The following is a 14,689-nucleotide window of genomic DNA, read 5'->3' as shown; positions in this document are numbered from 1 at the left end:
AAAGCTCACAACTAAAAAGATCACAACAGTGCAATACATGCTTCTGCTGAGACATGTAACAGGTTCCATGACAACAAAGAGGAAGAGCCCCTAACCCAGACTGAGCAGTCAGCAAAGGCTCCCAGAAGTTACAACTGAGCTGTGGACAGATGAGCTGACATGTGAAGATTAGCCTCAAAGGCAGTGATCACGGAAGGGCATTTCAGGTGAAGGAAACAAAACCAGTAAAATCAACAGTGAGAGTAAGACAATGCAAGTTGCTCTCAGGAAATATTGAGGAGGGTTGAGACATTATCAAATCTTTAAATGGAATCTGGTACATAATGGTGCTTGCTATGCAATAAGTAATATAAATGTGCTAGCCTTGTTCTTACTATTATCCCTTCTAGAAGAATAGTGAGATTGAACGTAGAAAAGTAACGTCTTATTGGAGAGCTGATACTTACATAAGCAAGTATAATTAGATGATATGCTTTTTAACAGAAGTAGTCCCATACTTGCTATAAAATGTAGGACAAGTCATCTATAAATAGAATTTTTAAAAATTAAAGGAAAGAAGGAAGAAAGGAAGGTAAGAGGGAGGGAGAAAAAGAGAAAGGAAGGAGGATGAAAAAAGAGGAGCGGAAAGGAAGAAAAAGGAGAGAAGGAGGACAGAAGAAAAGAACAGAAAAAAAAGGGGCAAAAGAGAGGAGGAAGAAGAGGGAATGAGGAAGGAAATAAAAACAGAAGGAAGAAGAAAAAAAGAAAGAAGAGAAAAAAAGAAATCAAAGGAAAGGAGAGGAAGATGAAGAGGAGGAGGAAAGAATGGGAGGTGAGAAGAGAAGGGAAAGGAAGAGACAAGAGGGGAAGATAAAGACAGAACAACAGAAAAGAAATCCATAAGGATTTACTTGAAAGAAGTAACAGTAAAAGAATAAAGAAGAGAACAATGGGGCACACTACTCAAATGTTTGGGGCATGATATCAGAAAGAAATCCAAGGTAACTCCACGATTTCCAGCCTGACTTAGCTGAAAACAGGAGTAAAGAAGAAAGGAGGCAAAAAGAAAGTTGTGGGGAACTTCACTTTTACATATGTTGACTTTGAAGTGCCAATGAATACCAAGGTGGAGCTTCCCATCAGCTGGAAAAACAGGTCTTGGAACAAGCCATCATTTATTATAAGATTCCCAAATATGTTCCTGGACACATGAAAGGATGCAGGCATTCTTTAATCTTATATCAACAGTTCGCCTAAATATGAAAGGAGAAATGCTAGGCCAGGAGACTCTGTGAATTCCCCAACTCCTCACTATGTGCCACCCGTCTATCGCTTTCTGAATTCAATGAAATCACACAGCTCCAAGCACGGCTGGAGAATCCAGCACACTCAAATTGGACACTCTAAAGGCATTCCGATTTGTTCCCTGCTTCTACACCCATTCCTACACTGAATGTAGGCAGAGGATAAAACCTTAATTACACAGCCTTGGAGGACATAAATGGGAATGGAGTGTATCTCCTTAACATGTAATCTGCATGGAAAAAAACAAAAAACAAAAAACTAAATTGTGCCTGGTAACTAGAAGAGCATAGGACAACTTTCAGACCATCATTTAAATCATAAATTCCTAACACAAAGTCCTCTAAATGAGGGGAGTACAAAATAAGTCAAACACATGGATGAAATGTCCCTTAATTTGGGGATCAAACATTATATCCTTAATTGATTACATCAAAATTTGCACCTTACTCGCTCTACCAGAACTAATTTCTGCAGCAAAAGTACCAGGGAAAATGAATCACAGTAATTTTAAAAAGACGAATCAGCAAATTTAATTTCCTTTTTACTGATTTCGACTAGAAGCTTAGTAAGTTCAAATAAGGTAGCATTACACTACACGGAGCAGATAGCAGACAATCTCAAAGAAATCACCCAAGTCCCCAAAATCAATCTGATTCACAGAGGCTGCATCAAAGAGCTCTGATTTACCGGTCTTCTATCTCCTCCCTTATATGCAATTGGCATATCTTCTACTGCTTTGCTATTGGCGGTAAACTCAGGCTCATGTTTGGCCAGGCCATATATCAGTGTGGTTTTGAAGACAGGCTTCCGTGGCCTGTCTATCCTGCTTTACATCCCATTCTCTCTACTTATGCAACTCTGTGATGTTGGGCAGGATACTTTAATCTATGCTGTTTCCTTATATTTTTAAATGGACACATAAGGTTAGTGTTTACTTCTAGGGCCATTATGAAAATGAGTTGCTTAGTATATGTAAAGAACTGAGCTCCATATACGCATGTAAGAAACCCTTAGTAAATTTTGGCTATTATTAGAGGCGAATCCAAAATTGGAAAAAAATAAGGGAGCTGTACAAATTTTGATTATGTAAGCTAAAAGATGAAAGAAGTATGAATCAACTAAAATGTAAGACAGAAAAATAAATTTTACATTTGACTTTCAATTAAAATTAAACAAGGGTTTATATGATATTCTGAAAATGTATACCATTTGCTTCAAAATGTGGATCACCTGATGAAGAATTCAAGAGATCTATGGTCTAATGACTGTCAGAATCCGACTCCACGAAGGAAATCAGAAAATGAACAGAGCAACTTTCTCTCTCCAAACTTTCCCCATATTGGCACACTACTTATGTATCTGTGTTTCTAACAGCTGCACGTATGCTGTAATTACAATGAGCCAAGAAATAAAAAACACTGAATAGTCTCCCGACTTGAGATAGTTAGCAAAGCAGGCCACAGGAGAGGTAAAATGTTTTCTTAGGAGTTGAATAATGCTAAATTTGATTGGATCCACTGATAACCACAATTTATTCTCCTAAACATTCTGCCTAGAAAAAAATTCTGATATTCAATAAAATTATACATGTTCTTTTAAATGATAACAAATAAACTGAAAATCAAAGATGATACCAACGGTCATGAACAAGGTCAAAAAAGAGTTAACTGACATGCAGGTAAAGGGATTAGTAATGATAGTTGAACTATTCTACTAGGGTGGCTACATTATTTAGCCCTGCCATCTCCACTGATGAAAATAACCTGGTAAATATCAGACCTTTGTCTTGCTTTATGGCATTGGCATGAGCATATGTCTTATTCTGCACACTTTATTACTTGTTAAAGAGACACAGTCCTGAAAAAGAAGTGTGGGTTCATATGCCAAACATTCTGTATTCTATAGACAGTCTGAATTGATTAAAGTCTCATTCACCAGTTTTTCTAAACTGAAATTGTCCTCAACTCGGAAAAACAAAGAAACAGAACCTGCTAAGACCTACAACTTCCCTCCTACTCCAGAACAAAGAAAATGTGAAGGCAAAAAATAAATGTTTAGAAGTAAAATTCAAGACAAGTCCAAATAAACCACAATGAGATTAATGGTCTCTGATACTATCTTTTTTCAAACCAAACTGTAATTCCCTGCTCAAACGATTGTACTGATACCTGTTAAAGATCTATAAACGCATACAATTCAATCTGTTGAAGATACAAATCCGAAGAATGACTTCCTCTCTCTAAAATCTGTTCTTCCTGCTTCTAACATGACATATTGTGCAACTCTGATAAAAATATTTACAACACAGAAATGTAACACTCCTAGCTCAAACATAAGACAGTCCTTCGTAAGTTAATCATGTGATTCTTCTATTAGCCTTAGATTTTCATTAAGGGCCAAAATAAATTTAATAGCTGGAAACCAGTAGCTACCTTCTTAGAGTCCTGAATAATGCAGTAATAAAAAAGAATTTACTAATATGAAAAGGCAACAAATATATCATGAGCATCTGAACTTGGGATTGCATAAACACTTTCCCGTGGGAAGCACAACTTGACAAGACTCCTATTTTTATAACCTGATCTGAGTGCTAAAAGCTCCCCAATAAAGATGATGCAAACACCCAATGCACAGTACATTAAGCCCTAATGAAACAGCAAATGCCGCGTTGTTAATTCAGGCCACCATTCAGCAATGGTTTAAATACAAGCATAATAAAGCAGATTAAAAAGAAAGAAGCTGGCAGGGCGTGGTGGCTCACACCTGTAATCCTAGCACTTTGGGAGTCTGAGGCGGGTGGATCACGAGGTCAGGAGTTCGAGACCAGCCTGGCCAATATGGTGAAACCCCGTCTCTACTAAAAATACAAATAAAATTAGCCGGGCATGGTGGTGGGCACCTGTAATCTCAGCTACTCGGGAGGCTGAGGTAGGAGAATCGCTTGAACCTGGGAGGCGGAGGTTGCAGTGAGCAGAGACCATGCCACTGCACTCCAGCCTAGGTGACAGAGCAAGACTCCATCCCAAAAAATAAAAATAAAAATGAAGAAGCTGTAATTACCTTTTTAAGAACTCGATCTCTTGTATTATTGGTCTCTATGGCAGCCTCAATGGCTGAATACAGATAGCAAATATTACATGAAAAGCTAACCAATCATGCTGCATCTATTATTTTTAAAAATTTAAGCATGACAATTGATAGAACATGCTGGATAAATGAAAAATTGGGAAACTAATATCCTGGTCAAATCAATTAATTCTAAGCTAGCCATTATAGCTTCACTTGTTTTCTTGGTAAAGAATTGACATGTCTTCTGCTTTCAGGGCTGGGCATGCTACTTCAAGGTGTTGGGAGGAGAATCTGATACACGCCACACTTAGAAAGGACAGTCTTGGCTTTCTGATGGCTATTTACAGTGACCTCCATTATCCGGCTGGGGCTCCATCCACTATGCAGCACAAAGAAACATTGTTATTTGACAGTATTTTTACAAAGTTGTAATTCTTTGACTCAGTCATTTGTGATGTAATTTATACAAAAGTGGATATTATCAGTACAAGCATGTCTAAATTTCAATTATTCTTCCACGTATATTTGAAATAACTTGCACTTAAAACTGGAAATCTTAGAATTTGTTTAAATTACTGTACTTCTTTTTCCCAACTGTATATCTCATATTTGCACTCAAGTCCATTCAAATTATTTAAAACCATCCATGTCAAACCAAAATATAGATCAAAGCCATAGAGTTCTTTCAGTCTTTTGCTTTTGGCTTCTGTTACTTTTTTCTTGGCCTAAAATGTCATAAATCTATCATTAACCACCAACTGTTCTGAATGTTTTTTAAAAAGCAAGTTTAATTGAAAAGAATTAATGAATTCTTCATCTATTACTTCAATTAGCTTAAATGATGGACTTATATAAATAATTCCTAAAATTGAATGATTATTTGTCTGTAATACTCATATTTACCAACATCTTTTTATCAGAACACACACAGGCCATTAACTTACTATACGTTTCTGACAAAACGGCATTAAAGAAATTCTATAGTCAGCACTTTATCTCCCACAGCTTTTAGCCTCCACAAAGTTTAACCGCCACGGAAAGAATCTCTCAAACAGCATTTCAGTAACACAAACTGTGGGTAAAAAAGGAAATTTCAGATGCATTTTTATTCATTTTATGCGTATAGAAAAACTGTTCAATATTTATTTCAGCATAAAGATATTAGTAAGTTACTTATCTTCAGACATTTTTCTGCATCAGTATCTGGCATATGTGCAAAGCATTCAAGATTAGCATTTGCCCTACAGGTATATTCAGTGTTATCCTCACAAATTGAAGTTAACCCTTTAGATGCATTTCAAAATCCAATCGTTTGAAATAATCACGCACTATTTCCATAGATTACTTTTTTCTATTTTTAGCAATATTATTTATCTTGGAAGAAATTTGATCTTAACAAGATTATGTTCCTGCATGCTCTCTTCTACCCCTTTTTGTCTTCCTCGCTGTGTGCTGCAAGGATTTAGCAGACAGCATAGTCGAGGATCAGCTGTTTTATTTCTAGTTCTATTAGTTCAAACTCAGATAGCTCACACATCTGTTTTACTTCTAAAATCACTGCCCAGGAAAAGTGTCCAGCTCCTTCTACCCAAACATAAACTTTACTATAAATAACCAAGAACCTAACAAATAACTGTTTGGGGGAAATGGAAGTGTGTTTAAAAATCTGAATTCTTCCAAACGATAGGCCTTAGTAATTTTCATTTTCAGAGCTTTCCTGACAGCCTAGATCAGCTTCCCTCAGAAGTTGTCCCTAGAGTGAACAAACTGAAACTCCTGCCGGAAATCCAGGTATTAACTTCATATTACTTGCTAATTATAAAACACCGTTTCACATACTGACATTATTCACTTCCAACCCTTTTATCTAAAACACGTATTTGTTTCCCAATCATAGTTTGACAGCAGAGTGTATCTGACATAAGACAGTGAAATGATCTTTAATAGACAGCAGTTCAAAGCATGTAGCTTTCATGCATAATAATTATGTTGGGTTAATTTGCTGCTCCACAGAAATAATTCTATTTGTGGAAATTCACAAACTAAGATAGAATTTTTAGAGTGCTTTACCAAGATGAAACTGGTGTTTAAAGAGTTCTTTCCATCTCCCTTAAACTGATAAGATTGCCATTCTGACATTTAAAGGACCAGGAAATTTCTCTTCTGATTCTTTTTACAAGTATTGCAAAATATGTTCACTACCTGTTATTTATAACCTCTTTGCCTGACGTTCTTAACTGGCATTAGGTCAATAGAGAGGTCTGAGGCAAATGAGCTATAGCTATCGAGTTGATAAAAATGACTGATATTTTAAGGGATTTGTTTCATTAGTTCTCTGGGTACTACTAATCATTCCTAAAAAAGGTTACTAGTAAAGCTAACATGTTTTGAAATCCCCCTGGCCTTACAATACAATAAAAATCTACAAACTGTAACAAAAACTAATACACTTCCTCAAGCTGACCATGAATTTTGACTATGCTAAAACTACTAAAATTAAATGTATACATTTATTTAGGCTCAGTTCCATGTTTCATCCTATTCAAAATGGTAACAGTTTCCTTTTCCCATTTCACATATGCCGTAAACTAAAGACAGAAAGATAGATCAAAAAGGTAGGCTGTTTTTAATGAAAGTACAAATCTAAATTATTACTAAATGCTTTCATAAATTATTGTCATTTTCCTTAAATGCAGAAAGGAATGCTTTATTGGCCCCTACCAAGGTCATTCTGGTGTCCTTAATACTTAAAATCACATTTACTTCTTTCTAATCAATGTAAAATGTTATATCCCAGTTTTCATTTGCAATTATTTTGCCTTTTCAGGAGTATCCCTGCAACCGTCAGTATGACCCGTCAGGATGAATATAAAATCAAATCCTAATCCAAGAGACAGGAAATATCCGCACTGAAAGAAAGATTATAGCAAAAGCCTTATAATCTAAAGCTGGAACAAGGCATGAATTATTATCACGTACAACCATAAAGATTAGTAACATTTTTGGAAGACTGTGAAAACATCAAATTACCATGAAAAATGTCCAGAATTGTGAAGCTTAGCTAATTCCATGAAAAGACTTTCCCAAATCAAAAAAGATGCTAGGATTGTATTCCACAATAAGAGGCTAAAAGTTGTCTTTAGACAACTCTGAATATACCTGCAATGAAGTAGCTACGGAGTGTGTCCATCTCTTCTGCTAGACCTAGCGGGCTACCTGTCTGGTACCGGGACTTGGTTTTAACATGTATATAAGAATTCACATTTCATTTCTAATCACTTTTTCTGTACAAAGAGACAATACAAAGTACAAACCTGCACATCATAGGTCCCATTTAGTAAAACAGGCCTTGAAGAATTGATGTCCTGCAGCACGCCAGAAAACACAGAACGGTTGACCTTCTGGAAGTCTTTGGAATGGCTGAACTGCACCATGTTATGAAGGGCCAAGATTTTGCTGTCCAGCTCAGCATCCTGCCTGGTGCGGTTATGCAGTCCTAAGTGATACTTTCGGAAGTGCTTAATCAGATCTGTGGGGTCATTGCCATAGTAACCATATCCACAGATATTGCATTTAAAGTCCTGAAGCTCTGGAGACAGAGGTGCCGGGTCTGGGCTGTCGTTCACCAGTAAGTCCGTTTTGGATTTATTCAGTCTTACCCCCCCATCTGAAGGCACTTGTGGGTTTTTTGAGGCCACTGAAACTGGGCTCAAACCTTGACAATTGGCTTGACCACTCTGTGCTTGCCCTGTTTCCTCCGTAGCCTTTGGTGACATCTTCTGATCTTCCTTTGTCTCCACTGAGTCCCCTGAGGGGGTGCAGGCCATATCTTGAGGGTCATCTGCCTCTGCTCTTTGAGGAGACTTCAAGGGCTCACAGACTCCCGCGGCAGCTGGACATGAGAAAGCCAACATATTTCTGTCTGTCACCTCATCATGTGGAAAGGAGGGAAGGTTTCCTCCCTTACTGGGGCTTTCATAATTGAAGCCAGCCTTCTCACTCAGGACTGCGCTTTTCAAGTCCTTCTTACTGCTAGAAGATGGATCTTGAACATGCAAGCTATGTTCCTCCTTATGATTTAGTTCTGCAGCATCACTCTGATCCGTGTTTTCTGACATCTGATCTGCAGAAAATTCTTTGTTCTTTCCAGATACCTTGCTTTCTGTACCTATAGGCTCCAGGATCTGGCCCTCGCCTTCACTCGCAACGTTTCTCAGAGGGGGGTTCTTTTTCCGGACCATATCTGCAAAGATACAGGGAAAAGGCAGATACAGGGTTATTTGAAAGTTACAGAGATATAATTGTATCTGGAATATTTTACTAATGCAAGTTTTTTAAGGGCCATAATCAAATGCTTCCTCTAGGAAAAAAATCAGTTCTAAAAATAGCAAAAAGTTGAGACTGAAACAAACAATTTACACTTAGAATTACTTTTGTAACCAAGAGTGGCTCATTTATTATTTTAAGGTTGCTTTATGAATAATGAAGGATTTTTATTACTAGGTTTACCCTTCCTATTACTTATTCTTTCCTGAAAATATATTTTTGCCCAATTTCTTCCTTCAATTGTAGCTAACAATATATATACATGCTTATATATTTATATATGGCCTATATTATATATAACAGGTACATGTTGTGTTTATAAAATATATGTGTGTATGTTTATGGAATATATCACGTGTTTATTTATATGGTACATATATGTACACATGAATAACATAAATTGGAATTCGATATTGTTACCCTATGCAACTGGGATGTAAATATAGTTTCAAACAAAATATCTTCATTGTCAAAAAGACAGAAAACAGCTATGTTATAAACAGAGTGAAAACTGCCTCATCACTTTCAGGAAGTGGAGGATGACAAACGTTCCAGCTCTGACCTACCAACAAATTTCTTTAAGCCACATTTGGAGCTTGCCTGAAAGTCAGAAGAAAGACCTGGTACACATCACAGTGGCTGGAACAGGTTTTCCTAGGACTCTGTCCAGCATGTTGGGGAACCCAATAAGCTCTGGGTGTCCATACGCACCCTGGTGAAAACAGTACCTGTTCCACCACCGGGAGTGCACTGGCAACTGACTAAGAAAGAATATTAAGCTGATCCATATGATACTGTCCTTGTGTCGCTCAAAACAGTAAAATATTAGTAGTTTCCTATGGTTCACCTTTACACATTAGCTCAACCATGTCTCTCAAGTTAAGTTAGTGACGTCAGTGACTGGGGTCAAAAGAAGAATACTGGAACAGATTCTTCTGCTGGAGTAGAATGAGTCAGAACTCTAAGAATATAAAATAAACTAAGAAATAATTTACGTAGTGTCAATTAAAGAATACATTAACAAAGGCTGGTCGAAGACTGGGTTCCATGGCTGCTGTTTCTTAATCACTCAGCTTAAAAAGCTGTCGAGTGCTGTGTAAGTCATCACCCCAAATGTCTCCTGGAAAATTCCACCTGTGACATTCTGATTAAATAAGACTTCTTTGTTAGCTGACTTCGCCATAAGGACTAACAGTTAGTTTACCACGATTATCCAAAATGTGCTGAGAAAATCCAAATAACATAGTTTAGTCATTTTCATCTATAATTTCTTCAAGTACTGAAGTACCACACTGGCTTTGGATATACAGGTGTACCTTTGCTTCTGAAAAGCTGGTCATGCAAAATTTTTATATGAATCACTGAACAACGATAGTGCACTAGAGTATAAGGAATCATTTACAAAGTAAAAATGTGCCACAGTGAATGTCAAAAATAGTATAATGGTACTTAAGAAAGTACACTGGGCCAAGTGCAGGGGCTCACGCCTGTAATCCCAGCACTTTGGGAGGTCACAGTGGGTGGGTCACCTGAGGTCAGGAGTTCGAGACCAGCTGGCCAACATGGCGAAATCCTGTCTCTACAAAAAATACAAAAATTAGCCAGGTGTGGTGGTGCACGCCTGTAATCCCAGCTACTCGGGAGGGCTGAGGCAGGAGAACTGCTAGAACCCAGGAGGCAGAGGTTGCAGTGAGCCAAGATCGTGCCATTGCACTCCAGGCTGGGCGACAAGAGTGAAACTCCATCTAAAACAAAATAAAAACAAGCAAAAAAAAAAAAAAAAGGAAAGAAAGTACACTGTTCTTCTTACACATCAATAATGTTATTTGCCAAATATCTACAGAAGCTTCCTCTTGGAACAAAATACACATATACAGGATGAAAGAGTGAAGTTTCAAGTAAAAGTGGTTGTGTTGAGGCAATGTAAATGTGCCCGACTTCTGGAGGGAGGAAGAGGACTATGAGCTTCTCATCTTGGTGTTATTCTATTAGGCCCTAAAATTAACGAAGCCTGATGACCACTGTCAAAAAAGGAAACACTGGTCAACTATTTTTTTTTTAATGTTTGCATTTCAATGTCTTATGTGTTATGTCAACCTTTTAGGAGTCCTGTATTCTTTTGTCAGAAGTGACTAAAGAAGCCCTGGGAATGTGTGAAAATACACAGAAAACCGAAGGGCAATTTTACTAGTAGTCAATAAAGGGAAAACAGGGGGGAAAAGACTAAGTGAGCAAGCTGAAAAAATTAGTTATCATTTAAAATATAAGTTTAAGCAAACTATGCACGGTTTTAACTTGGTCTACAGAAAAGGATATTTTAGGTTGTAATCAGACATTCCTACACATAAAATTGTGAAGGCTTGATATAACTTCTCTTACCATTCCCTCCAGAATTTCCTGATTGTTAATTTTTTCCATTACACATAATGTCTTCACTAACTATTACAATATAATCTTCCCTTACTGAGTAACTGTATCATTTGTATTTTAACCATTTCTTCTTAAGATGACTAGAATCTAACACTGAATCACCTAAGTGAAATGAATAAGGTTACACACAAAAAAATTAAAAATCCTATATGAAAAGACAGGACTCACAAAGAAATGAGGAAGAAATAATCTAATTCATTAAGATTATCTTTCTGTCAAAATGAAGAGAAAATGGTTTATGCCCATATGTTAACACCAGGGTGAGTGATTAGGAAAATGGCAACATTTTAAATAGCAAGGGAACCAAGAAAAAATACTTAAAAGTGAATAGATCCAAATACATTAGTATTTTAAAAATTAACTTATTTTTCAAAACTAGAAGAAGCTTTAGATCTAGTTGATTTATTTTTACATTGAAGATATATAATGGGTCATAGTTTAAAGACTACTCAACCAGCATCTTTAGTGGCTGGGAGAAAATATGACTTAATTAAATTATCATCTTTCTAAAATGTAAGTTCCTTCTTCTACCCAAGAACAGATACTTAGAACACTTATGACTCACGACTCCTTATGCTGAATAGAGTCCTTAATAATACACATTGCAAAGACTGTTAAACTGCTAAAACTTCAAAGAAACATCCAAAAGGTCGTTTGGGTTTTATTTTGTGTTGCTGGGGCAGGGGCATGTTCTTTAGTTGCTGTTTTTTCAAAAAAAAAAAAAAAATGTGCTTAATTTAGTTGACTATACTTTGAAGTAGCTATAGAAAAAATAATTTTACTGGAATTATATCATCATAATTTTTCAGAGTGACAGGTTATGTAAATATAAAGCACATCTGTCATACTTCTAAGCGGAAGAAACTCCCCTAGCAAGTCATAAGTGAGATACCACGAGACTATAGCCACCCTCCAGTTATTATCTCTAAGACAAATAACAGATCGCACGATGTTGTACTGTGTGCCAAGAACTTTTCCAGTTCACATTTTCACTTGAAAAAATAGATCACATACTTGTAAAATCATACCCAGCATTGACTTCATAAGGCATGTGGCTTTAGAGTGCTTTTTACAATTATTAATTCTATTAGTCAACTAGCAGGAGGCTAATGCAATTGTCTTAGAAGATGCTCGGAAGACACAGAAGACATTTTGAGAGCTGATCTGTACATCTGCAAAACAAAGCAAAAAAAAAAATTTTCCTTCCTAAATGATGTAAACACATTTTCATGTATCACACCTAAAATATATTAATATGCCAGCATCATTGGCTGCCTGAAAGATATAAAAGCATGAGCAGATCTTGAGCAAGATCCTCTCCCTCCCCTGGGTTTTAATAAAGCAACAAGAGAAGGAGGAACATGATATAAAAGGTTATAGGACATAAGTCATCTTCATAACAGACTGTGATGTTGGTGAAATTATTTAACCTTTAAAACCCCATCAACCCTAATAACCATAATACTTACCTACAATGGGGTGGGGGTAAAAGATCTTAATTTGTAAACACCAGCAAATGCTTTTAAAGGGAAAATCTTAAAGCAATTAAAATACGTAATCACAACAATGAACGCAGTCATTAGTTTTGGCAACTCTATTTTAATCTTTATCACCCTACTACATAGCAGTACCCTTGATGCAGACTACCCTACCCCTAGAAAAATTCAAAATGCCCATTAGAATAAGTCCACTATGAATTGCCATTTTAGATAATGGGCTAAAAGTGAAGTTGAGAAAGAGGAGGTAAAGAATTTAAAGGAGAACTGCAAAGCTCAAAATTGCTATTTTAAGTCCTCTATTTAATTGTGAGATTAAAAATGGACCTCTGGGACTAAGTAGTAGGGAGCAGACCTACATTTACATTATTCTCCACCTGAACAGCCCATATAATGAGAATGTATATTATGTGCCAAGATATTTAGGCAGGTTAAAAATATATGTAGCTTTCCAGAAATACTCTATTTGTATTAATTTTCATTGCTGAGATATAAGACATTCCATCTGCAAAAATTATAAATTTCTACTCTTAATTAACCATATTTCCTTCTAAATAAAACAAATCTAAATTTTTTTTGCTTTCTTAGAAAATGTGTTTACTTTTATAAAAATTGGAGTGCATTATTTCTGTTACCATATAATTTAGACAGATTTATGGTGTAGAAATAATCAGCATTAGAGCTTAAAAATAATTCTGATAACTATTTTATCTCACTATTTAAAATGCTTAAATACATAAGAAAAAAAATCTTCTTCCGTAGAAGACTGACTGATGTTCTCAAGGGGGCACCTCCACAGCAAAAGGGTTTTGAGTTTTCTATCATTACCTAGATACTGTAAATTAACCACTAGTGATTTACTTATATTACATATATATACATGCATACATTTAATGATATATTCTTACTCCAACTAACCTTGCAATAGATAATCAAATAAATTATTCAACTAAAGAAATCAACTATCACAGTAATTTAAAAACAGATCTTAGATCACACATCAGCTCAATGCAGATGAACTAAAATTTATTTCCATTAGATGAGAAACTCTTTGAAGGTAAGAGGTGTAAATTCTACAAATTCTATATTCTTTGTAGTATCTTGACCCTAAGCAAAGTAAAGAATTAAAACCTGAGTAAAAATGGTATGGAAATTGCATATCCAGTCTCTACACCTGATTTAAATCACCTGCTCATGTGATCAAGGGTAAGTCCTTTTGCTTCTCTGAGACTCTCTTTTTATCTGTACAATAAGGGAATTTGAATAAATTATTTCTAAAACTCCCCCACCTCTGTGACTCTACAGTGGTTCCGGTTAATGGCACTTGTTTTACCTTTAAGAAGTTTGCCCAATTGCACTGGAAGACGATAGAAGAGTAAAGTTTGCCCAATTGCATTGAAAGACTGTAGAAGAGTAAACCACCAACTACTAAGGGTGGTCTAAATACCACTGAAGCCTATCTTTGCCTCAGTTTCTCACTTCCCCCACTATTCATTCATTCAGTAAATATATCCAACCTCAGTTATGTGCCAAACACACTAAGCAAGATGACTTTAATTAATTGTCATTAATTTAAGAAAGAGAGATATGTTTAAAAAGAAAATGACTATAAGGAACTCCTGTTCTCAAGGAAAGCTGACACTTTTGAGTATCTTTCCAAATATAATTTCATATACATATATGTGTGGGCATATATATGTACACAAACACACATTACATTCTGAACAAGACTCTGAAAAAGCAGGAGGGCAAGATCCTGTAATTGGACCTCAGTTTCAAATCTTGTTGCATATAATTTTTAATTATAAGTAGCAGTCCTTATTTTCATAATATATAATGCCAGATGACATGTTCTTTTTGTTTTTCCAGCTTATAAAACTTCTCAACTGTTTAAAACCAAAGTTTAACACAAAAAGAAAAGTCATCATGGTCTTTGCCTTAATAAATATGTTTTCTTCCATGCTTGCTTGTATCACCAGCTTAAGAGTACTGAGTTATTAATTACACATTTCATGTAGCTTTTATTTAAAAAAAAAAACATAAAAGAAAGAAAAAAAATGTTTCTTTTGATCAAAAGGCCCCAC

General features: G+C 36.0%; 1 protein-coding gene across 2 annotated transcripts in view; it reads right to left on the bottom strand.

Annotated features, from left to right (window-relative positions):
• The window catches only part of TRPS1 (trichorhinophalangeal syndrome I), a 291,848-nt gene that overhangs the window by 202,985 nt on the left and 74,174 nt on the right, over positions 1-14,689 (bottom strand). The window contains exons 3-4 of one of the 2 annotated variants that reach the window (XM_011941095.1): positions 12,124-12,281; positions 7,668-8,596 (exon numbers count right to left, since the gene is read on the bottom strand). In XM_011941095.1, coding sequence (XP_011796485.1) covers positions 7,668-8,596; positions 12,124-12,160 — 966 coding nt within the window. In that variant the 5' untranslated portion in view covers positions 12,161-12,281. The remainder of the gene's footprint in view (positions 1-7,667; positions 8,597-12,123; positions 12,282-14,689) is intronic. The other variant, XM_011941096.1, reaches the window with a different exon arrangement.

This window comes from Colobus angolensis, unplaced genomic scaffold (genome assembly GCF_000951035.1).
Source record: "Colobus angolensis palliatus isolate OR3802 unplaced genomic scaffold, Cang.pa_1.0 Scaffold198, whole genome shotgun sequence".
NCBI lineage: Eukaryota > Metazoa > Chordata > Mammalia > Primates > Cercopithecidae > Colobus > Colobus angolensis.
The sequence above is the reverse complement of the archived record's forward strand: the minus strand, read 5'-3'. Positions and strand labels throughout refer to the sequence as shown.